This window comes from Acipenser ruthenus, chromosome 20 (assembly GCF_902713425.1).
Source record: "Acipenser ruthenus chromosome 20, fAciRut3.2 maternal haplotype, whole genome shotgun sequence".
Classification (NCBI taxonomy): Eukaryota; Metazoa; Chordata; class Actinopteri; order Acipenseriformes; family Acipenseridae; genus Acipenser; species Acipenser ruthenus.
This window is the reverse complement of record NC_081208.1, coordinates 18584380-18611051: the sequence shown is the minus strand read 5'-3', so window position 1 is coordinate 18611051 and position 26672 is coordinate 18584380. Positions and strand designations below refer to the sequence as shown.

The 26672-nt window shown below is 37.4% G+C and overlaps 1 protein-coding gene across 1 annotated transcript in view; it reads right to left on the bottom strand.

Moving 5' to 3' along the window:
* LOC117425955 (cadherin-13) overlaps nucleotides 1-26672 on the bottom strand; it is a 339797-nt gene that overhangs the window by 198913 nt on the left and 114212 nt on the right. The window contains exons 4-5 of the mRNA XM_034043295.3: nucleotides 25751-25867; nucleotides 12435-12587 (exon numbers count right to left, since the gene is read on the bottom strand). Coding sequence (XP_033899186.2) covers nucleotides 12435-12587; nucleotides 25751-25867 — 270 coding nt within the window. The remainder of the gene's footprint in view (nucleotides 1-12434; nucleotides 12588-25750; nucleotides 25868-26672) is intronic.

The following is a 26672-nucleotide window of genomic DNA, read 5'->3' as shown; positions in this document are numbered from 1 at the left end:
TACAACTGTGGCGACTCGGAGTTAGAAAATAAAGAACCTCTTTATAGAATCACAGATAACAGAGGGGGCACGAATTACAGCTGCACACCCTGAGTGGTACCTTTTAGTTTGTACCCCCCCCCCCCCCCCCCCCAAGAATAGTTAGTAAGCATAGTAAGTGGTCTACTGTGATTTTGTATCGAGTTTCTCTGTCTGATAATTCCCATTTGCCAGAGTCAGGGTCAATTCTTGTTCTTCAATTCCAATAACATGTCCAATTCCTTTTTAAAATCAATTCTCAATTCTAATTCCAATTCCCAATCTCTTTTAATTAAGTCAGACACATCATTGATCTGTTAAAATGAGCTTCTCACAGTGGCAACAAAATACTTAAAATTGAAGTCACTGTTATTCAATGAAATTGGCTTTAAATGAAAGCAGCTAAACAATCATTATCTCTCTAAAATATCTATTCAATTCCTTTCAAGATATTAGAATTGGAATTGGAAATTGATTTTAAAAGGAATTGGAAATTGAATTTGAATTGAAAAACAGAATTGATCCCAACCCTGGCCACAGTTATAGGCAGGGCAGATATTACAGCTGCACACCTGTAGAGGTCATTTCTATAAAACACCTCACTTCAGAACATGAAGCTTTTAGGAGGATTTTCAGAATCACTGTCATGGTAAATAATGATCGAAGCAGAAACAGCAATAGAGGATGATAGAGAACACATATAATAGGATCTGAAACAGGTAAGAAATGAAATATTTGGACAATGTACTGTATATGGTATAAAGTAGCATTTTAAGAGATCATAAAAATATACATAGACATATGTTCATTATTATTTTCACATATACTTTTTTTTTTTCCTCCAGGAATAAGAAATAGACTGTTTAACAGTAAGGGACATTAGGTAGTCCAAGATTAGTGCTAATCAGGGTTTGTCAAAACCAACACAGTAGTAGATCAGATTATCAATTATAGCATTGCAGAGAATGTAACCATTAATGCCTTGCAGCAGTTACACAGGACACTCAGTCACTACCCAGGGTCTGCACAGCACAGAAACAATATTATACTGTACAACAGAACTGTATCTCAAAGTTGCTCAATAGTAATCACTTTCTATCTATCAGATGTCTATAGATTAACTCTTTTTTTGTCATTTAGATGTGATTGGGAGTGCAGGAAATCAATCACCATTACAGTGCAGCTGTTTCCTACTTGTCAGCACCTGCCAGTGCTTTCCAGCTTCTATCAATCATCCTACAAGACTTAGCAGAGGATTCGATTTGACTCATTATAATACATGCAATTCAGGTATGATGTAATTGAAATTTGACCTCCAAGCAGTACCATTTCAATTTCCCCATGGTATAGAGTGGTTGGCATAGCGAACGCATAACAAAACCACCATACACTGAACAGGATGTTTAGTAAACTCCCAAACAAACAGAGAATTAAGATGTGGAACAAAAAACAAAACAAAACAAAAAAAACACCACTTATCTGGGAAAAAAAGAACATTTAATTTGAAATACAAAAGCAAAATAGATGTATATGGTAGGTTTGAAAATAACCCCCACATACGTATTGTTTGGCTTTCTGCAAATTAAATACGGTACAAGTCAAAGGATTCTATGTGCTTTCCATAGTAGAGCCCCCTTTTAAGCCATGTCTGTTTGATCCTTGACTTCTCTTAATAGACAGGTGACTATCAACCTGCACACAGGCTATTTTCAACCTTTATCGAACCTGATGTTTTTAACACAGAAAGAACAGCAGCATTTTTTAATATTAATATTTTTGGGCAATACATTCACTTGCAGATGGCAGAACATCATATCACTGCCAGCAGAGGCTGTATTATTATTATTATTATTATTATTTATTTCTTAGCAGACGCCCTTATCCAGGGTGACTTACAATTGTTACAAGATATCACATTATTTTTACATACAATTACATTATTTTTTTACATACAATTACCCATTTATACAGTTGGGTTTTTGGTGGAGCAATCTAGGTAAAGTACCTTGCTCAAGGGTACAGCAGCAGTGTCCCCCACTGGGGATTGAACCCACAACCCTCCGGTCAAGAGTCCAGAGCCCTAACCACTACTCCACACTGCTGCTGTATGATACCCAGTCTACTAGAAAGAGGGAAGCTCTGGCTTTAATTCTCACACTGGGAATGTAAAACACTGCGCTTTTAAGAACAGCAGAGTATTTTGCGTTCAAGCAGAAAACAGCGATTTATTTGGATACTCAACCACTTGTTTTTGCCCATTGTGTGCACAGAAAAGCACAGGGAAGTTGGTACCTGCCTATTCCTCATTACATTAACACAGCAGTGAGTCTGGATTGGGTGCTGTTTGCTGTATATGTTTATGAGCTGGTCATTAATAGATAATAGGCAGCCCTTAAAATAAAGCGTGACCTATCTTTTTACTACCAACTTGAAAAGTAATGTGAAAAAATGTTGTAAATCCTTTACAAAAGACTAGGCTCTATATGTAAGCTGTTTACACTGTTTTAAGGGCTGACATTGTGAAACTGATCTTAAAGAGCATTTAGTATGGGTAGTATACATCAGAGTTATCTTTACTAATATATTCTTCTTGTATAGATTCACTTTGGTTTTTTCCATATCAGAAATCACAACCTGATTACTTAAGACCACTTTAATATTTCACATCCTACCGAGTTTCTCTGGGGGGGAAAGAATGCGGTTTCTTTTTTATTTTTTTTCATTACTTTCTTCTTCTATTTGAGCTCTTTATTACCTGTTACTTTCAGGCAAATACATTAGTTTTTGCTTGAAACAGTGCTGTCACCATTATCAATTTACCAAGTAGGCACATTTCATTTAACGCCCCCTTGACAGAAACTTAAAGAAGGTGTCGGAGATTTGGGGATCTACATTAACTACATCAATTTAATTTCAGGCAATATAAGGCAGAAGTTTTAAAATACTTATTAAAACTCTGCAGTTCGACTGCTGTCAACATTGAAACCATTTCATTTCAACACCAAGCTAAAGCAGTACCATTTGAGACACCTTAAACCTTTGTATTCTAACCAAGGAGGGTTTTTTCCTTATTACAAAAATGGTTGCCTTTTCCTTCCTCTATTTTTGTCACATTGTCTTAACAACAAAGGGGAGAATTTGTCATCCTTAACTTTGAACTGCTGTGCCGTTGACAGTGCAGCAGTATATATATGTATATATATATATATATATATATATATATATATATATATATATATATAGTGAAAGAATCAAACCTTCTTCTCGGTTCGTTCCCCCTTTAAAAACACCGACCCAACACACAGAAATGGATTTTTGAAAGCGCGGTTGCGCTATGCTTAATGAAAATACAAAAGCAAAATAAACAAAAATAAACACCTAGCTCTTCTTTGAGCAATAACTAAAACAAAACAGGAACCTAAACTAAAAAACAGGACAGCTAAGCTGTTTACCTGTAACAAAAACAAAACAAACAGAACAGCACACACAGAAAAGGATTCACACTACCTTTCCCCTTTGAAATTATGGACTTCTACACTCTTCAGCAGCCGCCCAGAGCGGGCTGACTGCTCTCCTTATAAACCCTGCACCTGGCTCTAATTTTCAATAATAGCTAGGTGCAGGTGATGATTAAACAATAAAACAATTAACAAAACAATTAAACAATTAACAAGACAAACCAAATATGTGCCTTACGCACATGTTTTTCTACAGGGAGGATTTAACCCCCTCCCTGCTGTCTTACAATATATATATATACATATACACACAGTAGTGTGCAGATATATTAGAACACCCCATTACTTCTGTTTGATTTGCGCACATAAAATCAAACCACTATAAGTGAAAATCTTGAAAAACTGTCAAAATAGGCAAATGTGAGTTCTAATTTAATTGATGACTTTAATAGTCCACGCATGCAATAGAATAATTTGTTGCTTATCCGCCAGTGACATAACCACCTTAACCGTTTACCTACCAACCTCTTCAGCAGCGTTAGTTTATTATTGAACAGAGAAGATTAGTTCAGATATTGCAGATCCTACCAGTTTTCGTACACTGTATGTGCTCTGTGTGCTACCATTGCTGGTAGTGTCATGTGAGCTGTTGAGTGTGTTGATATGTAAATAAATCCTGCTTGCCTGCAGGGCGTATCAACTTCAGCCTCCGTCTTGATCTCCTGCCTGTCACTCAGCAGCGAATGTACGCACCCACACGGCAGATGGCTACCCTGTCACAAGCATTAATATCCTGTTTCTTTCTAACCAAGGGATTTAAGGGAGCTACCTAATAAAAGCTGAATCTCAAAACAATAATTGTGTGAACATAGTAATTGTTACAGCTATGTATAATGGTATTTAAAACAGGATTCATTCATACGATTTTTTACATATCCGTCCTTACTCTGATCCCACTGCAGTCGGATATGCAACGGATTACTGTAATTTTAAATAGTTAGAGAAAAGGAACACAGCCCCAAATGGTAAAATGCATAAGACTTTTTAGAAGTTGTGTATGCTCAATTAAAACACAGAGTGGTCTAACATTTTCACACACAAGTGCCCATCATTTCTATATCACTATTTACTCTGAAAAATCAAATTCTTTTCATGCAGGTTGGTATATAAAGGATATAAATGATACATCTGGAGGTGTTCTAATAAATTGGCACACTACTGTATATATTAATGAAGCGTTTTTAAAATGCTGAAACCCGCATTTCTCCTTTCAAGACCATTGCTACAGAGGCGTTTCTATGTCGGTCACCGGCCTGACATCTATCACTTGTGGTTCTTCTGGTACAGCACAGTCCTGTTTCATACAATTCCTTTGAGTCTCATCTAAAGTAAAGGTAGCTACACACCAGATACAATACATCATTTATCATCCGTTATCTGTAATGTCATCTGTAAAATTTATTGCACACTACTGTAGATGACTGAATGTCTGTAGAGTGAAAATGTACTGGTAATCATAGAAAAGAAAATGTGTTGGTAATGTTAAATCAGTTTGCTGGAGGTGACATTGGGATAAGTAAAGTTGCTAAGGCAACTCCACTTAGCCTTACATTTAGAATGATTGAATGATAAGGCATGTGCTTGAAAGTTAGGGAAAGGAGAAACATGGTAAACAATTAACCATAGTACCTCCAAATCATTGAGGCCATCAGTGTAGAGTCGGAGGGCTCTCTCCAGGGGTTGAGGTAATCTGATCAATTACCTATCTCTGTTAATACTAGTGGCACATATTGTATCTAAACAATACCATTCAATGTAGAATATAATGATTGCCATTTTAAAGTAATAAATGGTAAACATTCTTAAGATTTGAAGTCTGAATTTGACTGTGGTGCAGTCATTGAACTGTATTAAACTAAAGAGCACTATGACCCTCACAGTTCACCTAATCTGATCAGATTCTGAGTTTAGCCATCGTTATGCATAGAACCTTGAAACTCACTCTCACTTCATGTATAACTAGTCAGTATTATTTATTTATTTGTTTATTTAGCAGACGCCTTTATCCAAGGCGACTTACAGAGACTAGGGTGTGTGAACTATGCATCAGCTGCAGAGTCACTTACAACTACATCTCACCCGAAAGACGGAGCACAAGGAGGTTAAGTGACTTGCTCAGGGTCACACAATGAGTCAGTGGCTGAGGTGGGATTTGAACCGGGGACCTCCTGGTTACAAGCCCTTTTCTTTAACCATTGGACCACACAGCCTCCTATGATCCATGTACTGTGTTTGTATATGTTCATATTGGTTCATAATGTATTGTTATACATAACCATTCATTCCCAACTCCCCACAGTAATGGCCTACCATTTTTCTTTTTGTCCTTCTCTGATTTACAGTATTATTCTTCATGCTACAGCCAATGCTATATGAGTTTTATTTGCAGCTTAGATTACTCCACAGACACATTAGATGAATGCTAAGTGTTCCCTACAGTGAATAATTGGCCACTGCTATTTTTAATGCATGTGAAATTGGAACCAATTGAAATTATCGCTTTCATACGAAAATACAGACTCAGTGTGCAACCTACAATAGGACATGCACAATTTGTTTTTTTACATTCATTTTGTACGTTTAAATCGGTTGAAGAAGTGTATCTGGTGGCTTTAAGAGATGTAAGCAGCGACTGGGGGCCCCTGAAAATCTGTGATCCAGCCTGATTTGGGAAGCTTCCTTTTAATTCAAGTACTCTCAAATTCCCCAACCTAAAAACCTGTCAGTCATTTCCTATTAGTTTTCAACTAATGTCCTTATCAATGTGTCACCTCCCTGATTCATATTCCAAGTATCAATACGTATCCACCACCAGGGGGATTCAAAGTGGCTTGATAAACTATGGATGACTGCTTTGTGATTCCCTAAGTTAAAAGCATTTAAATATATTGGTAATTAAGTTAACTCACTGGCTAACATAGACATTTTCAATACTGGTGTCAGATGCTGAGAATAAATGTTAGCAGGCAACAATATCAAACCCTTTGCAGTTAGTAAAATCAGTAAACATTTAGGCATTTTTCATGTAAATACACAGCAGAAGGCATCAAAGCTCTTTATTTTAACCTATTGGAAATATACTGTAAGAATATTTTTTCTGTTCTGGGATTTCGTGAAAGAGAATCTTTATTTGTGAATCAAGCATGGTTGAATAATTCACTTTTCTCTACTTTACCAATTTGAATACCCTTAGCTTCAAACAATCTATATTCTAACAGTGGTAGCCTGTCACAGCTGTTGGTGTATGCATATTTTAACAGGAGGCCCCACATTTAAGTGGCAGACCATCCCCTCAGGTTGCCATCTGTCTTCTCTGCCTTTAGGTACATTTAGGAAGACATTTTAATACAGAGCAGAGTATCAATCACATGCTGTATTCTTCAGAAACTATACCCAGGGAAATGTATATCATGAAACAGCTATGGAATTCAGTGCACTAATATGTGTATATTTTATGTTTTATCTGCATAAAACATTTAAACCAATTCAAAGCTTCAAAAGGGAATTTGTGCTAGGTCAGGATATTACCAAGTTGATGCATTTTCTTCACTGTTGTTTACATAAGTGAAAAACATTTTTGTGTTTTAGATCATTAAGATTTAATTAGGTCTAATTTCTGTGCAATTAAACCTAATTACAAAATAATGTTTGACATCACAGTCAGCTGAATGCAAATATTAAGACCGGAGCTACTAAGAACTCAATGTTGATACAGACATGGTTTGGTGTAAAGGCTGGTGAACAGAGCCTTAAGAGTGCTTTAGACATAATGAATGCACACTATACAGCCTGGATCCAATGATCAGTATACAATTAAAACAAGTATGTTAGTAACACACATCCATGGCTGTTAATTAAAAAATAGAGCTGGTGTCAATATAGGTTTGGACAACAATGATAAAGATAATCTCTCATTTAACACGTTTTACATAATTGTGATTTTTTCCCCGACATTCTCCACAAGTTATAGCAAACATGTTTTTTCATTTTTAAAACAGGACATATGGTACTACACTACTAAAAAAGAAAATTTTAATTTGCTTGCCTTGCCTCACAGGAAGTCTGTTACTGCTTAGCTTTCCAGACCATTTCATCTCAGCTCAAAGCATCTTACTGGCTGCAGAGCATGTCAGTCATTTGGTTTGTTACTGACAGGAATAAAAGCCTGTAACAGGGCCAGGAGCCCTGTACATGAAAAGGGGGCGGGGCAAAGCCCTGCCATAAATGTATCATTTATTTATAGAACGGGGTACCCCTCCGATCCTGTGAAGTTTATTGTTTTGTATTTTTTTGTCGTAGTTGTTATTATTATTATTATTATTATTATTATTATTATTATTATTATTATTATTATTATTATTATTATTATTATCGTTATTGATATGTTTTTTTTATAAATAACAGCAGAGCCGTGTTTTGTTATTATTTGAATTGTATAGCAGCGTGGATGGGAAGCCCCATCCACATTAAAAACCTTGTGCAGAAGGTGACCATCTCCCGAGTTAATTAATTGTTGCTAATCGGGAGATGGTCACCTGTATATAAGCCTGCAGTTCTCCTAGCTCTAGGTGGGTGTTCGAGAGGAGGAATGGGAGCGAGAGAGGAGTTTAAAAGTACAATTAAATATAAAAGATCAGTGACAGCATTTTCCCAGCCTGACCTGCATTGGCTGTTTTTGTGTTCGTGATTTGTTTTGTTTATCTTTTTTTACTTTACTCTGTGAGCAAGTGTTTTTTGTTTAAATATTTTATTTGTTTTGTGTTGTAAATAAACGGCACCGCAGCGCCTTTGCACCGTAGTATTTTTGAATTTGTTTTCTTTTCTGCTTCTGGCCTGACGTCAACACTCGTCATCCTTTCACAAGGCCCTACAGGGGTGTGGACAATTTCACTCGCCAGATGAAATGACTCAAAAAGTATAGTATAACACTAGATTTCATTAAAAACAAACTACATATTTGAAATCTATATAATGAATGGATAAGCACGACAGGGAAACTTGATGGAACCAACTTGTTAGCTACACTCATTTTAAAATGTGATCCTGATTTGATCCATCTACCCACTCAGCATGCTGGTCCTATAAATATATATTGTCCCATTTAATATGACAGCAATCATATGCAATTTATTCTAGCTTCAGGTTTCGCTAATTCTTCATTTCGGTAATTTTCAGTTTTATTTTGCAGCTTTGAAATCCCTTTAATCTCCAGGGAAGAGAGAAGTGAGTGCTGCTGAGCATGGATAAGCACTCTAATTCCTAAACCCCCTCAAGGAAATCCAAAAGTGAGCCCGCAGCACACAATCCCCTCTAGCTCGGAGCTAAAAAACCTGCCAACTAAACCAAATGAAAAGAGCACAGATTTTGCTTGTGCAGTCAGGTCCAGTTTTTATAGAGAATACTCTGCGAATGTCCATGGAGTGCTGTAGTTGTCCCTTAGGGGACTCGAAATTTATTCGGCTCATGTATGCTCCTAGAGTATTCTCTTTATATAACACACATAGTATGTAAAAGAAACCTAAACTTAAGAGGTGCATTTGGGGAATGTCTTTCCTTAAATCAGTCACTGCATCGGCTTAGCAATGCGTCGTAATTTGGGACCATTCATTGGTGTTGGATTGGAATGAATGCTAGGATGGATTCCAAAATGAGAAGTGTTAAAAAAATAAATAAATAAATAAACATTGTTCACTGCACTGTTAATACAAAAAAAAAAAAGCTATTCAACGCTGCACCTTTTGAAGAATTACAACATGGGTTTACTTAGTGTGATGGCTTGCAGCCCAGCTATACAGTTATGGCCAAACGTTTTGCATCACTCTATAGAATTAACAAATTTGGTTTCATAAAGTCGAATGCAACCTGCTGAATAATGTTACGTTAACATATTAAATTACATACTGCTTTGTAGTTAAATAAAAGACCTAAATTATGACCGTATAGTTTTTTGTTTTTTAATTATATATTTATCCTAAAATTGTGGTGATACAAATAGCTGTCCATAGCTGTAGACCTTGATGTAAAAGGTTGAGAAGGAAAACTCCATTTCCATTTGGGATTTACAAATGACAATTTATTTATTCATTATGCCAAGGCTGGTTCTCCAATACTTGGTTTCAACAAGTCTAAATAATCTGCACAACTACAGTCAAGAGATTTGGGAAGTTTCCAAACAAATAGGGTTGAGGGTATGGTAAACTTGCAAGAGAAAGCTGGATAGCGGGGAGTGGGGAAGTATGTCCAATAGTACTCATTCCTGAGCTCTTCAAATTGAGCTGATCCTAGAGAAACAGGGTTCTGTGCTAGGAGCTAATGATCTAAGAGAGGCTGGTTACAGAACAATAGAAAAAAGCAGATGCTGCATAGCTTTTTTTTTTTTTTTTGATTTGTACATGTTTTGATTTTTAATCTAATGCGAATGCCTCTTGACTTGTTAACTCCAATTATAATAAATACCACCCTCTGAGTGGATCTTTATTATGAAGGAGTGAGGCTCGCTGTCTGTGGGGTTTGTTACACTGGATGAAAAGCTGCGGTTTTCTATGAGGTATTGCATACTGTATTAGTGCTTCTGTAGGCACAGACTTAAAGCTATATAGCCGTATGAGTATAAATTAACTTATCATTGAATTCAGTGTTTTTATTTCTATTTCATGTTATTTATAGCCTTTGTAAAACACAAGGCTTTAGCAATTTACTGTACTACATAACAACCAACTAGATCTAAAAAAAGAGTTTGAATCTCTCTGGGATCACTCTGGGATCATGCTTGGGTGTCTGTATCCTGTAAGCCTAAGGAATGTAATGTTTACAAGGACATGTTGTTAAGCATGTCTCCACAAAAATTTAACGTTTAAATGACACTGCACAATAATAATAATAATAATAAATCAATGGCATTTGCCGTAGGTTTATATATTAGATTATGCACAAGGTAAGCCTGACTTTCCTCTTCATTTTCTAAAGAGAATCTTTACCACTCTGTCTTTTAATTGCACCATCGTATTCCTATCAGTCCATTGGTATATTATACACTCCAACATGCTCATGGGGAAGGATTTAAAATTAATTTGAACTATTGTGGAATCCTGTTGTCTATTATTACCTTATAACACGCCACAGCAATGCCATAATGATCATTATGATCGTCTGTGTGCAGTGTTTCATCAGTAAGCAGTGGTTTTAGAACAGGTGTCAATCATTTTGTCACCTGAGCTGTGATTTATTTGACATCCCATTATTGAGAAATGACTGAATCTCCAAAGAAAACTGGAGAGCAGTTTCCGGTTAGTTAAATAGTATAAAAAAGAATGCAGTTACCTTTCAGCAGCTATACCTGCCACTGGAACCATCTCTCACAAATGCCCACAAAACTCTAAACCAGAAAATAACTGCAGTGGCAAGATTTTAGAACTCCTAACAAGAAATCTCCTGAGTATTGTTTAAATCTAAGACGGTCCGTCTCACAATCAGTCTATTATTCGGTGAGATGGGATTGTATTTCATGGTTGTGTTGTCCTAATGTACCGGTACATTTCAGACTAGCCAGTAAACAATTTGAAATTACTTTGACAGCACAACAGTGTTCTGACTTTGCTAACGCAGCAGCCTTCAGACAGGCAACGTCCTCCGAGCTTAATTTAGTTTTATTACTTTTTTGCGGTCTGCTGTTTTTAGTGCTCACTGATGTGTTGGATAATGTGCAGCAGAAAAATTGATAATGATGTTCCCTCCAGGTAACAATAAGCCCAGTAATGATGTAGGACTTTTTCTTTTCCTGGAAATATATACAACTGTACAAGCTTTTACATTCAGCCATTTAAAATGATTCAACACCACAAGGCTTAAGAAAGTGCATGTGGTATAAGACTACACAATATCTGACAGCCCTATTGGAAATTTCAGCAACTGCTGATAAACAGTTCTATGTGGAATTAGGAGTCCACTTTTACTAGTTTCCTGTGGGTTAAACCATCTAAAAGCAGACAATGTCACTGTTAACAACAGTGAATGGAATCTACCTAAAATGACGAGGGCTTCATAAAACAGCTTTTAGATACTGTGAAAACCAACATGACCAGCTTTGAAACCCAGTTCAAAACGGCAGAATTTCAGGGTAGATGTATAGTACAGCATTTAACATTATGTTAACCACCAGGCATGTTTTCATATGGGGATACATCTGCAATCCATTTCTAACACTCTGCATTCATCAGACCAATAGCCTTTCCTGTGGATTACTGGTTGTTTGCAGTCTCATATTCATGGACAGTGGAGAAGGAATAATACTGGGAAGCACTGGCTGTGTAATTTAGCTGTGTTAAAGCCCATGTTTTTAAATAGTGACTTTTTTGGACCATCTGCAAACTTGTGGATGTCCATTAAGATAATAGCCTTAAAGTGTTAGTAGTCAGCAATCTGAATTTCCACCTCCAGTATGACGCATACCCTTTTCACCGAACTAAGACACATGCAGTGAGCACATCTGTTTACTGAAATGTACAGAGTGAAGTAGGCAAGGTTTGATGGATCGAACCAACGGACTTAAGCAGGGGAAGTAGTGAATTGAGCAATGTGAAAAATGTAAACTTAATGCCCATTTTCAATTACATTTTTACCCATTTAAATGTCATATTATGTGATTATCTTTTGCTTTGATCACTGCAACACTATTCTAGCAAATAGTGCTTCCCAAAACAAAGTGAAGTGGGGAAGCACTTTTTTTAGTGTTGCACCATGCTCCAACACCGTACAGAACATCCAAACTAAACAGGTAAGGAATGAAATATTATTACAATGCAGCTTCAAGCATGCTTTTGACTGCACAATGTAAGTAAAATACACATTCAGCCAGCCTCACATCCCTTCTCTTGATGTCAATATAGAGGAAGTACTCACGTGATAGAAGGCGATTCTCTCGCGGTCAAGGGATCTGCTGACCAGCACCTCCCCAGTTTTCTTGTTGATGTAGAAGATGCCTTTGGGCTCCTGATCGGCTCCTTTTCCTGTGAGTTTGAACAGAGCGCTGTCCGGCATCTCGCTGGATATTACCTGGGGGGGGGGGGGGGGATATAATGATCAACACATGGAGCGGGGGGTGTTTACACATATCTTTTGAGTTGTATTTATTTATTTATTTATTTATTTATGTATTGTATTTATTTAAGCAGGTTTAACCAGGGTTTAACCAGGATATTACTTACATGAGACTAGAAAATGTCATTTTTCAGAGAGGTTCCGCCAGTGGCAGCAATTCAAAATGTAAAAGACACAATTCAGCAGTATAGACATAAACATATCAAAAGTTAACAAGTATCCACCCAATGAATACAATACAGAGTAATGGATTTGAATTAATTCTTTACATTTTCCTTTTTTTATTATTTTTGTATGATTCCAAGTGTTTCTGTAGCTCCAATATTGAGTAGTAATATTTTTTTCTACATATGTCTTTAACTCTTTCTGAGCTTGCCTAGACAATTCTAAATGTCTGGTACTGAAAAAAAAACAAAAAAAACATCCTCTTTCCATTCAAATCATGTGACAACGGGATCCTTCAACTTTGCTGGACCTCTCTCACTATATATATGGAGCAGGTTGGGCCAGCTGAGTTCAAAGATTAATTGTCACATTTCTTGACTTCAGTGCCAGCAGCAAGGATTTACAGGTAAGCTCAAAGCAAGCTCAGAGCCAGGCAAAGACTGACATGGAGAAAAATAATGATAATTCTGGAGCAACATAACCGAGAATCACTTCACCAAATGAAATAAAAAATAATCCAAAAAGGGGGAAAAAAGAATACATTAAATACATTTGAAGCTACTTTAAAATTAATTACAGTTTTGGATGTATAAAACCTTTGTAAATGGTTGTTAAAGAAACCAACAATGGTGTAGAACGGTTTCCTGAATATCAAATTTTATTTAATCAGTCACAAACAAAACAGTCTTTTTAAAACTTTGTGAATAGGGACCCTTCTGTAAAATCAGTTTTTGGTGTTGCTATTATTCAAAGACCCTGCGGTATGGTACATTCCACATCAAGGGCCTGGAAGCATGCTGTGTAGGGTAATGAGAATAAAATGAATACAAATGCTTTTAAAGTAGGATCAACAGATGAGTGTAGTAGAAGTGGGGACCAGTTTAATTTATCTTACACAACTTAATGAGGCAATGTCACAAATCCACTTTGCACTTGATGACATGGAAAATTGAGTCTTGGGGCTAGATAGTGCAGCAGACTAATTCACTAGACTCTTGTGTTGTTCACCTCTTAGGTTTAAGAGCCCTGGGCCTTTCCAGTGTTGATTCTGGACATAGCAAGATTTCCAGCAAAGCAACAGAACATTCCTCAGATAGTGGTTTTGTATAGCTGGGAGACACTGGAATTTGCATGTTGCTTAATAGCTGAAGAGTTTGGTCTTTTTTGGCCTTGAAACTTTTCTTTCTGAGATCCAGAGGGTTTCACATTTCCCAAGCACTTCTCAGACTTTGATCAGATATTATCGCCTGTAGTAACTTCTTGTCACTCAAATGAGAGAAGCAGCAATTCCTGTGAGAATGCAGTCTTGAAGAGCATGAAGCCCCCTACTCTTTACCCTAATCCCAGTTCCACTTCCATTCTAACTGTGAGTTATGCCTAGTAATGTGATTTTTTCAGGCTTCTGCAATTGTTTATGTTGCCCCTCTGGGATTCTAATGGGACAAGATCTGAATTTTTTCTGTTGTTATTCAAAGGCCATCTGGGGCCTTTCCCTTGCCTGGTCTCTTAAAGTACACTAGACTTTTCCATAATTCTATAGAATGCATATGTTGTTGAACTGGTACAAGATCTGTATTGAAGCAAACTTCTTGGTATTCTTTTGCACTGTCCGCTGACTTCACCTTCCACTCTGCTACCAAGCTGCACTTTCCTACACTAGTATGGAGAAACATATCTTATTTTCAAATGACTATCCATATTTTAAATGGTGCAATTCCTGTTCCGTTTGAGGAATATTTTCCTAGACCTTCAGTGGATGAAAACTGCATTTGAAGAGCCTTGACAGTGAAGAATATGGATGTTTCAATTTGATAGACCTAAGCAATTTTAAGCACCTGTTTGGGCTCAATGTCATTATATATCCCTAACAACCAGTCAGTGACTGTAAAAGAACAGAGGGAGAGAGGAAGGAAGGACATTAAGATAAGGTTGTAGTTAATTTTAACACATAACGAGTTGTACAATTAAACACACTCTTTGCTGCCAACTCCAAGACTTGGTTGTGAATGAAATGTAGATAAATTATAAATAAATCAACCACTGACGAAACACCCAGGAAGTCTATGGGAGGTCTGCACACATCATTCAAGATAATTAGTGAAATCCTCATTTCTGATGAGAATTTGAACGATGGCGACCCTTCTAGAGGTTAATGACACATTTACTGAGGCCACCTTCTCTTCCACAAGGTTGGATTTAATTGAGAGGTGCATGTTGTCAGTCAAGGTTCTGGAAAATAGCCTTTTTTCTACCTTGTCCTTTTTAAATCTGGATGTAAAAACAATTGTCTTTAACTTTATGGACTTGGCTGCTAAAGCCATGGTTATGTTTGGTATGTTTATCCTGCAAAACAATCTTATTCAAGGTCAACTTAAGGGGTGTGGGAACAATTTTAGTTCAGACTTTCTTTTGACTCACTGTTACAGTGCCAAGTTGTCTAATGAGTAGTAAAAACACTGTGGATTCTGAACCTACTGAATCCACTAACTGCACATCCTGAACTCAGCTGTTATACTCTTCACTCTGTCACCCCTACTAGATTCCACTCTCAATTGGCCATTGTCCAATCCTCATCTCCAAGGTGCAAAGTGGTCAATTGAAGTTGGCGGTTATACAAAACACAGGGAAGGCAGAGCCGGCTGGAGTTGGGGTGGTTTGGTTTGGGCAGCAGAGAGGCATTGAGCTGTTCAAGCAATCCACAGCTTCACAATGGCCCTTCTACAGTAGCTGGAAAGCACCAGGTGGGTGTAGGTCTTCCAGTGGATCGAATCTTGGTGCATCACTGTAAGTACAAACCAAAAGGCCAAGGGTCGTCTGCAGTATATTAATACCCCATGTCTCTAATACAGTGACAACCTCTTAACACAATCATAATTGTACTCCTTCATTTTGATATGTGTTAATATGTTGAGTGCAGATTGTCTCAATGTAAAAGAGATGTCATCTTAAACAGTTTGAAATACTAAGCGAAGCCGAGCTGTTCAAACTGCAAAATAACATCTCATACTAAGAAAACAATTATAATTATATGTCATATATTTTAGTGATGCAAGTCGAACATTCGCCCCTTCCTCACTGACTACTCCACATAGCTACTAGCTCTGGCCCTGGTACTGTCCCGTCTTGACTACTGCAATGCCATCTGTCCGCTCCAGCTCATCCAAAACTTGGCTGCTCACCTTGTCTTTTCCCTTCCTCGATTCTCCCACACTACACCACTGCTCTGCTCTCTGCACTGCTCCCTATCGCTGCGCGCATCCAATTGAAAACTCTTGTACTCGCCTATCATTGTCTTGACCTTTCTGCTCCCTCCTATCTCCAGACTATCATTTCTCCCTACACCCCTTCTCGCCACCTTTGCTCCTCCACCACCAGCAGATTAGCTGCGCCCCCCCTCCACTCCCCTGCTTCCAGAGCCCGCTCCTTCTCCACCCTTGCCCCTCACTGGTGGAACAACCTACCCACGGATATCAGGACTGCTCAGTCCCTGACCACCTTCCAACGCCTCCTCAACACACCTGTTCAGACAGCATCTGTAAACCTCACAACATTCGACTATACTGGACTGTATGGCACCCAATTGTACCAGTACTTGCATCAGTTTGCACTTGCACTGAACTGCTCCATACCGTATTGCCGTATTCTACTACTGCTCTTTACTAGAACTACTTGGCCTGTATCTTGTATTTGATTTTACTCTTATAGGTATCCGTATTCATGTTTTATTTTTTTTTATTATTTTTTTTTTGTAATTGCTCTTATTTGAAATCATTCTCATTCATTTATCATACTTACTACTCGCTCTTAAATGTAATTATTTACTGCATTCCTTATTATGCACTTATCTGAATTTGATCTTATTTGCTGCTGATTTTATTGTATTTTATAACTGCTCTTATCTCTAATGTGATTTTCTGTAATGTGATATTTTGTAAGCTATAAAAAAGGCCAACAAGATGCTCAGATATATTATGAGAAGTGTTGAATTTAAATCAAGGGAAGTCATGTCAAAACTTTACAATGCATTAGTAAGACCTCACCTAGAATATTGTGTTCAGTTCTGGTCACCTCGTTACAAAAAGGATATTGCTGCTCTAGAAAGAGTGCAAAGAATAGCAACCAGAATTATCCCGGGTTTAAAAGGCATGTCGTATGCAAACAGGCTAAAAGAATTGAATCTATTCAGTCTTCAACAAAGAAGACTATGCGGTGATCTGATTCAAGCATTCAAAATCCTAAAAGGTATAGACAATGTCGACCCAGGGGACTTTTTTGACCTGATAAAAGAAACAAGGACCAGGGGTCACAAATGGAGATTAGATAAAGGGGCATTCAGAACAGAAAATAGGAGGCACTTTTTTACACAGAGAATTGTAAGGGTATGGAACCAACTCCCCAGTAATGTTGTTGAAGCTGACACCCTGGGATCCTTCAAGAAGCTGCTTGATGAGATTCTGGGATCAATAAGCTATTAACAACCAAACGAGCAAGATAGGCTGAATGGCCTCTTCTCGTTTGTAAACTTTCTTATGTTCTTATGTAAGGCGACTTACAGGTGTATAACGGTAAGGCTTCAGATAGCTGACTATACACAGATGCATCTAGTCAATCTGAGATCTCTACTCTTTACCTACAGTTTTGAGAAATCCTAGACTTCAGAAATCTTCAAGGACAGCATGTTGGAAATGAGAACAACAAAGCAACTTTTTGTAAGATCTGTTTACATATGCATGTGTGTACTTCTAGGTGTTGTGCCTATCCATCATTCATTACAATATAATGAACAGCTATTCAGATGGGACAGCATCACCTACTTATATCGGATTACATTATAGGTTTGAGCACAATGAAGGGAAAGGAGCTCCTTTCACATAAAATAATCTGATTTTACAATATGCACTGTATTCTGAAGACAGAGCTTTGTAAGTATGCTGTTTGGCAGGTACTCGCTTTATTTCACAAAGGGATTTCATTTTATTTATTTAAACATACACTTTGGTTTTCCTTTTACACAAAGCATACACCTAGCCTTGTCATCTTGGATTCCCTAGAGTGGCTCAGTTGGTGACCTACATTATTTGTTTCTGGGTGAGAAAAAGCCTTGACGTTTTCTTTGAACATTTCAACCTCCCAGGACGCTAACGTGCTGTGTGGTTTGCATTTACTACTTCTGTTTCATTGTTAAAATAAAACCACAATCACACTGACCTGTGTGGCCAATGTTTAGAAATGAGAAACACCCATGGATATGTAGCAAACGCTTTTGCGTAAACAGGCTGTCATGTTTAAATGAATGATTAACCTCATATATGAGATTGTTTTTAGCTGTAGTGTCGATTCATGATTTATGATTTATGTTTTATGTGTGTGTATTATGATTAATTATGTGTATGCGGTGGGACCAGAGAAAGGGCGGATATGTAAAAAGTCAGGTGAATGAATCCTGTTTTAAATACCATTATACACAGCTGTAACAATTCCTATATTTACACAATTATTGTTTGGAGATTCAGCTGTTATTATGGAGCTCCCCTAAATCACTTGTTTAGAAAGATTCAGGGTATTAATGCTTGTGACAGGGTAGCTGTCTGCCGTGTGGATGCGTGCATTCGCTGCTGAGTGACAGGCAGGAGATCGAGATGGAGGTTGAAGCTGATACGCCCTGCAGGTGAACAGGATTTATTTACATATCAACACACTGAACATCTCTGTCACAAAGACGGCCGGAGTGGGTGGTGTCAGACCAGAGCCAGGAAATAAATAAACAGAGAGATGTGGTTTGGTGAAGCTGGGCGCGTGATTGCACTCAGCATTTAATAATTAAACAGAACAGAACAGAAAATAAAAGGTTGGAACACAAAAACACAGGGCACGGCACTGGTAGCCAAAATAAAGAGACAAACAAAACGGACAGACACTAACAAACAGGGACGAACAAACACGGTGAGAAACACTACTTATTATTCTTGTTATTATTATTTTTACCTCCTCTCTCTCTCCCGTTCTTTCGCCCTGAACACCCAACCCTGAGTGAAAGAAACGTGCATCTATATATACTGTTGTGCTGGGATTCAATTACTAATTAATTATTCACTTGAATCCCAGCACGTGAATTCATTACATGCAACCCCGTGCTCACATATTACATTTAACCAGCACGTGAAGTGATTTGTGCCCTCCTCGTGCCTAAATATAAATCTACATCTTTAAATACACGTGAAACACAGACCCATTTATATCCCGTGTACCAATCTATACACCAACATTAACACACGCACGCAACATACAACACATAATATGCACACAGGGGCGGGGCACATTGCCACAATCTCACATGACACTACCAGCAATGGCAACGCACGGAGCACATACAACACAGTGTACGAAAACTTTGGTAGGATCTACAATATCTGAACTAATCTTCTCTGTTCAATAATAAACTAACATTGCCGAAAAGGCTGATCATGGACGATACAGCTAGGGCGGATATGTGACTGGCGGATATGCCACGGATTACTGTAGTTGTTTGCTGTGGTGGTGTGAGCATCTTGTCAGGTCGTCATTCTAAATTAAAATTTGTTCTCAATTGACTCATTGATTGAGATATTTTTTATTTATTTTTTATTGCATACCTACAGGCATACCTACCTTCCAAAAATGGAAATACCTGGGTAAATGAGGGACACCAAGTATAGTGAAAGCAAGGGCTTCCACACAGGTGTGGCTCATGCGTTAATTAAGCAAATAACATCCCAGCATGCTTAGGGTCATGTATAAAAATGCTAGACAGGCCTGGTTGCCAATAATTATGGCTAGCATGGCTGCAAGAGGAGACCTCAGTGACTTTGAAAGAGGAGTGATTGTTGGGGCGTGTTTGGCAGGAGCTTCAGTGACCAAGACAGCTGAACTTGCTGATGTTTCAAGAGCAATAATGTCTAAGGTGATGTCGGCATGGAACTCCGAGGGAAAGACATCATCAGCAAAGGGCAACAGTGGGCGGAATTAATTCGAAGTGCAAGACAAAACAGGCAAGCAACTGCAGATCAATTGACTGCAAATTTCAACCTGGGGCGCGAGCAGCCAGTTTCATCAAAAACGGTCCGCCGAGAACTCCACAGAGCGGGATACCATAGTGGCCCAACTTTACATTGGTGTTTCCATTTTTTTGTCCACTACCTCTATTTATTATTATTATTATTATTTATTTCTTAGCAGACGCCCTTATCCAGGGCGACTTACAATTGTTACAAGATATCACATTATACATTATTTCACATTATACAGATATCATGAAATAATGTATAATGTGATATCTTGTAACAATTGTAATTATGTAATCTGTAATATATAAAAATTGTTGCAATTTAGCTTCAGTCACAGTGAGAAAGCCAGAATACATGAAGGCTTAAAGTGTTTGTAACTAAACACATTTGTCCATAACACTATCAATACATCAATCACACATCAAAAAATAGTCCAATTTTGGAGACAGTGAATTAGTACTATATTTTCGTTTAAAAATCTGCCACTGAACTAGGTTAGAACTAGGTTACTTGCCTTACTTTTATAAAGTCTGTTACAGGTTCTACAGAAGTGCCTTTGGTGTCAATGCATGTCAATGGGTACAAATCATGTCAGTCAAAATGAGATTCTGGCTTGCAAAAACAGATTTATTTAACCTAGTTTGTTATAGCTGCACATTTGAGACCTAAATAGCGGATGTTAAGTCAGTGCTGTCCTGGCTGCACATGGTCACCCTACACCCTATTGACTGTGCCAGGGTAGGTGTCTCTCTTGTCCAACCTCTGTGTACCTCTGAATGAGAAGCCTGTCACTGCTTTCTACTAGCAAATATCAATTTATTTTAAAAAGCCCTCATTCCTGGTAGTTGTAATTGTAGATAATCCAGATTTGGACAGCTTTGATGATAGCCAAGTGCCAAAGATAATGAACATTTCCTTTGCATTGCACAAGCATTTCCCCAAGCGTTTTCTCTCAATATCACCAGGATTCTCATGGGTGCAGTGCATTTATAAAGAATGAGTCAGTACTTGATGGGTTTCCTTTTGCTACCTCCAGATGCAGATATGTGGAGTTCAATAATACTGAAAATATGAAATATACAAGTAAAGAGCCTACAAACTTCAACTTGGTACTTATCACTACCACCATATAGATCTGTTCCTAATCGCAGAAAAATGAATGCCAATGTTAAGAGTATGGCGGGATTCATCAGATACATACACACTTTGTATTCTCATTATTTTATAGTTTTACAGTATCTCATGATCAACTACTTTGGATGACGTTCCCTTTTGTATTGCTGGCAATAGACTGATGTTTACTAGGTGGCGCTGGTTTTTACGTTTATAAAGACGCTTTGACTAACCTGGTGTAGGATACATATGTCTATGGCAGAAAACTAGTAACTGAAGAGAAACTCAGGAAAAAACTCCTCAGCACAATAATAACCACGATGGAAAAGTAAGGGAACAGTAAAAACAAGCTACTTACTCTTTAAGCTAAATGAAACAATATATTGCATCATGTGTCTCATAGAATGTAATGTGTTTATTGAATACACCTTATATAATTAATTCATTTTGCTTCATAAAGCCGAATTAAACCTGCTGAATAATGTTACTTTAACATATTGAATTACATACCGATTTGTAGTTTTCTATATACAAAAAAATATATATACTGTATATCAACATTTCAAAATCTAACATTAAATACTATACTACTATTGTGGCTTCCAGTAGAATTTTGCGATATCATTTTTTAGTTTCTTTGATTACATTATTAAAAAAAAGATTGAAATTATGTTCATGTAGTTTTTTTTTTAATGATGTCGCAATCCTAAAATTCTAGGTGATGCAAAACCTTTGCCCATAGCTGTACTTCCTAATCTCAGAGTATAATAACTTGTGTTAAGAACTAATAGAAATTGATCAATTAATAAATAGGGGCATAGTAAACATGGGTATATGGGTGCAAAAGCACCCACAGTAAAATGTGGAGCCCCTAAGTGACAAAATCTTAGCTATTGCTTAAATAATTCCAAAGACTGTATACTGTACCTTCAAATACAAGGTTAAAGTTCCCGTACTGCAATGTTGGCCCTATTTTACATAGTTGTCTGAGTTGATCTACACTATTAAATCTCAACTTGCACTAACAAACAAGACATAGTGGCCTTGAATCTTCCCACCCTGCTGTCATGTAATTTTAATTGATGGGATGCATATTTGCACAGCTACAAAGTCACACCACGTGTAAAACGATACATCAGTTCACAGTAATTGCACTGCAATTACATGGAAATCATACAATGTGTAATTCTAATGAATACTGAAATCCAATAGAAATAATAATTCAGCATGTGTGTTCAATAGTTAAAGCTTACCTGAAACTTACAAAAGGTAACAAAGCGCCCTTATCTCAGTTAAACCAGGTCAAAGTCTATTAATACTGCTTCTTCTCATGGAGAGGTGGTAAACTATTTAATTCAATAACACAGAAGATGAGAAAGAATATCATTGGGCCTGTTGTACTTATCTTAACATGCCTTTATAACTGACCATTTTGTTATTCGTTAAATCTAAACAATGAATTTTGCTCAGCTCAATTTAACTCTGAGTCCAAGCCCTCAAAACTAATTAGCAAAACAGAGCTTACCAGCCCATCACCAACTTTGGCCCAGTTTCAGTTTTGCTTGACACAACTTCCCTGTGTTTTACATGGCCTTTAATTAGAAATTGTCTAAATACACATGTGTTATTGAATAGGCTGAACCAACAGTTAGAAGCTAATTACATTTAGCTGGCCTCAACGGGTTTACACTAAAAAGGTTTGGTTGTTTCCCTTAGAGAATTCCAGTGTGCATAGTATTGATTTTCACATAGTGATTAACTGTTCCTTATCGTAACGCTACAACCTATGAGCAAGCCGGCATAAATACTGCCATGACAATACGCAGCTGAGCGAAAAAAAAAGTTGGGTGACAGACTGTACAAGGCAGCTTCAAGTAGAGCTGTATAAAAAGAGATGGGTTTGATGCTTTTGAGAGGGGAATGACAACACTCCAGGCTCGAGTTTACAATTATTCCACAAAGCAACACACATAGAAATGTTCTCTGATGCCCTAGTTGTTGTCACACCCCCTTCTTCAGTTAGGATATGCATAGGGTGACCACCAGTCCCCAATTGGGCGGGACAATCCCGAAATGTAAGATCAAGTCCCGGTCTCCTGGACGGCATTTGTCCCGAATTCGTAGACACAGTGCAATCTTACAGTTTAGCGCCACTGTCAAACCATAGCATATCTGTTTATAGCGCATCATAGCACCGCCCCTGCCGAATTATTTTGCAATGCCTGACACTCGCTCGCCAGTTAAAACAATTAAAAAAAAAAATGTATGTATATATCCAGGTGCGCTCCCAGAAATCTTTCACATGGTACACACAACTGAACCACACCGACATCTCATCTCATGCCGATGACGACTCGGCAGCAACGTGCTGTAAAGTGTTTCAGTTAGAGTGCTGCATGTCTGTTCTTTCCTGAGTTTCCCTTTTTAAAAATGAATAAACACAGCACGCTACAGTGACAGCCAAATAGTCCAACAATAAAAGCTACAAATAAACCTATTTGAAATACAGACTTAAAGCAAAAACTAGCTCTCAAATATTTTATGCAGGTTCCATTTCTAATAATTTTACTCTCACAACTAATCATTACCCCTCTCCCCCCACCCCCCCTCTTCGGGAGAAACAGTAAAAAAAAAAAAGTAAAAAAAATATGTAAATAGAAATGGCAGGTGTCCCGCTTTTGCTTTTGGAAAAGGTGGTCACCCTAGATATGCATACAAAGAGAGCATTAAGCTGTTTGGTTCAGTGGTATCGGGGCCTATAAACAACATTTGACGAGTAAGTAGCGGGGTTCCCAAAAAAATATAGAGTTACACGTCCACATGTGTTGCTACAACTGTTTAAATAACGTACCTGTAATTTTTATTTTCATTGTTAACATTCTGACAACTTTTTAAACTTATAACTTTAAAGTCTGTTTCAAAGCTCTTTTCAAAATGGCCGCTCTAGTGCAATGATAGTGTAAGGATTATTGCCCACATTGTCAAACAGGAAACACAGCATACCGATCCATGATGTTGGATGGAAAAGAAAAGCCAGAGCACTTCTTATGTTTTTTTTTTTTTTTTTTTGAGGACAGATAGTAAACCCCAGTGCACTAAACTGTACATTTTGAAAAGAGCTTTGAAAACAGACTTTAAAGTTGTAAGTGTAAAAAGTTGTCAGGATGTTAACAACGATAAGAGAAATTACAGGTGTGTTATTTCAACAGTTGTAGCAACACGTGGGGACGGATAACGTTATATTTTTCTGAACCCCGCTACTTATTCTTTAAGCCAAGCATTTGTTTAGGTTACTTTTCTGAAACAATAACACCCAACAATGACCTATAGATATGTTCTCCCCATTTCTAAAAGTGTATCTGAATGATTTATGTAATTGTCCCATTTATCAGTTGATATGGTAGGTCGCATACTTCCATGTAGATGGCACAACTGGCTAACTTATTACTGAACAACATCAGAATTAAAGTAGCAGCTTTTGGGCTATGTTTATCCCACTGTTCTGCTGCCAATGTGTCCTGGAGGCATCATTTAGACAGTACCTGTGTAGTTCAGTCATTGCAATATTTTTTTTTTCAAAGCTGTTACAAGGAATCTTGGAAGACAAAGATGTCCTGTCCCTTCACTAGAGGCCAGACAGATTGAAACTCAGATTTGAATTATCATCTTGCTTTCAAGCCACCATTCCTGATTCTTAGCATCAAAAGGCATAGTTAGGGGTCAAAATACCACCCAATATTATAAAAGGTCCTAGTTTCAAGGAAAGTTATTATTATTATTATTATTATTATTATTATTATTATTATTATTATTATTATTATTAACGTACTGCTTGGTTCAAGATCCAAGTACATACAGGGTCTTTTTGTCTGCCGAAAAAAGAAATCACTAAAACCTAAGATAAAACATTCCGAGTCTTACACAAGTTGGTGTTCAGTGCATAGAGTATGATAGCATTGATCGTATGAACTTGTCTCCTGACACGCTGGTTGTTAAATCCCCAAATCAATGAAGCTGGGCTGGCCAGTGTGGGCTGATGCATGGAGTGTCTCTGGCGAGTTCTCTCTGGCTGGAGGACATGCGAGTGGATTAGGAGGAGGAATACTTTATTCTCAAGTTCCAAACTGGCTGTTTTTTTATGGATTTTCTATCCCATAAATCCATACCAGCGCTCTGTTACAGCCAAAGAAACTATATGAAAAGAAGAAAGACAAACTGCAGGGTTTTCCATGCATAAGCAAGAAGCAGCCCTGTTGATTGCATTCAGGCCCCACCTCAGTTCACAGCTTAAGGAACGTGAGGTATGAGAAAGACGAAGCTCACATGCTTGTTTTTTTCTATAGAATTTCCTTTGAATATGCATATCCCTAAATGGGATACAAGGTTACTGGTATTTGGGGCTGGAATATTTGTCATTTTTACACCACTCAGATTCCTTGTTTTTAAAAAAAAAATCTTGGTGTCCCTGAGTAGGTAAATGTCACTCTTCAAATATATGCAAATCATTGTATTAGATACCCTGCTTACAAGAGCAGTTGTATCCCTAAATGTTATCCATTTACTAGGAATAATTAACGACTATGGGAGGGATGTTTATTGCCCATGAACTCCAAGCAGACCCCTTGTTTAATAAATGCCTGAAAATATGTGGCCCCTCTTCAAAAATAGGATATTTAATAAACAAGATGACCTAAATGTTATCTATTTAATACCAATTCAGAAATTGATTTCTGTAATGGTAACTGTCCACTCCTATGAACTCAGATGAGATTTGACAATACTGGTTTTAAGACTTACCTTGCCAACGTTTTTGGGGAAAGGGGCCCTCTGGTTCTCCGGCACAAACATGGGGGGAGCCAGGAGAGACCTCTTCGTCCTCATAAAGGCAGGACTCTGACCAAGACCCAGTATCTCCTGCAAGCACAGAGAGAAGGTACTGTTCACACAGGGCACAATTAAGCATTGAAGACTCACATCTAGCACTTTTCACCAAATGATTGTGGAATACTGCAAAAAACATCAGCCATTAAAATAATTCACATAGTTTACTGTTTTATTATAACATTAAAATTGTCTTATTTTACTGTTCTTTTACTATAATTGTATTTTAATTTGATTCCTATTTGACAGTGAAATGGATTACAATATGTGGCAGTTGAATTGTCAGTTCTTGAATCAACAGATTGGCTAGAACACACACCACCACCACTTTTTAATTATTACTGTGACATAAAACCCTCATAAGATCTCAAAAGTGATTTGGTCAGACAAACAAGGTACTTCACACCCTAAAGAGTCTTTGTTTTTTTTATTTTTTTTATTTATTTTTTAATACAGAATCATATCTTTAGCGGTATTTAAATCTTCAGCATTTACTTAATATGTTTCGCTTCTATCCTGTTTAATATCCTATTACAGTAATTTCCAGGAAAAAAAATACTGGTTTTCTATAATGAGATGGGAGAGCATTGACTATGGACTTCAGTGCAGAGTAAAATGCTAATATGCTATAACAGTTAGTTACCATGGGAAATATTAAAACTAATCCAAAACTACACTAAAAAATGCAAATAGAAAACACAGCCAATTCAACACGTAAGTGTTAGGAACATGTTGGTGATCTAATGGACCCCTTTAATGCATTATTAATTCACCAAAAGTTGGAAGAATGTTGATCCATTGGAATATGATTTAATTATATTTCAGGTCACTGTCCAAT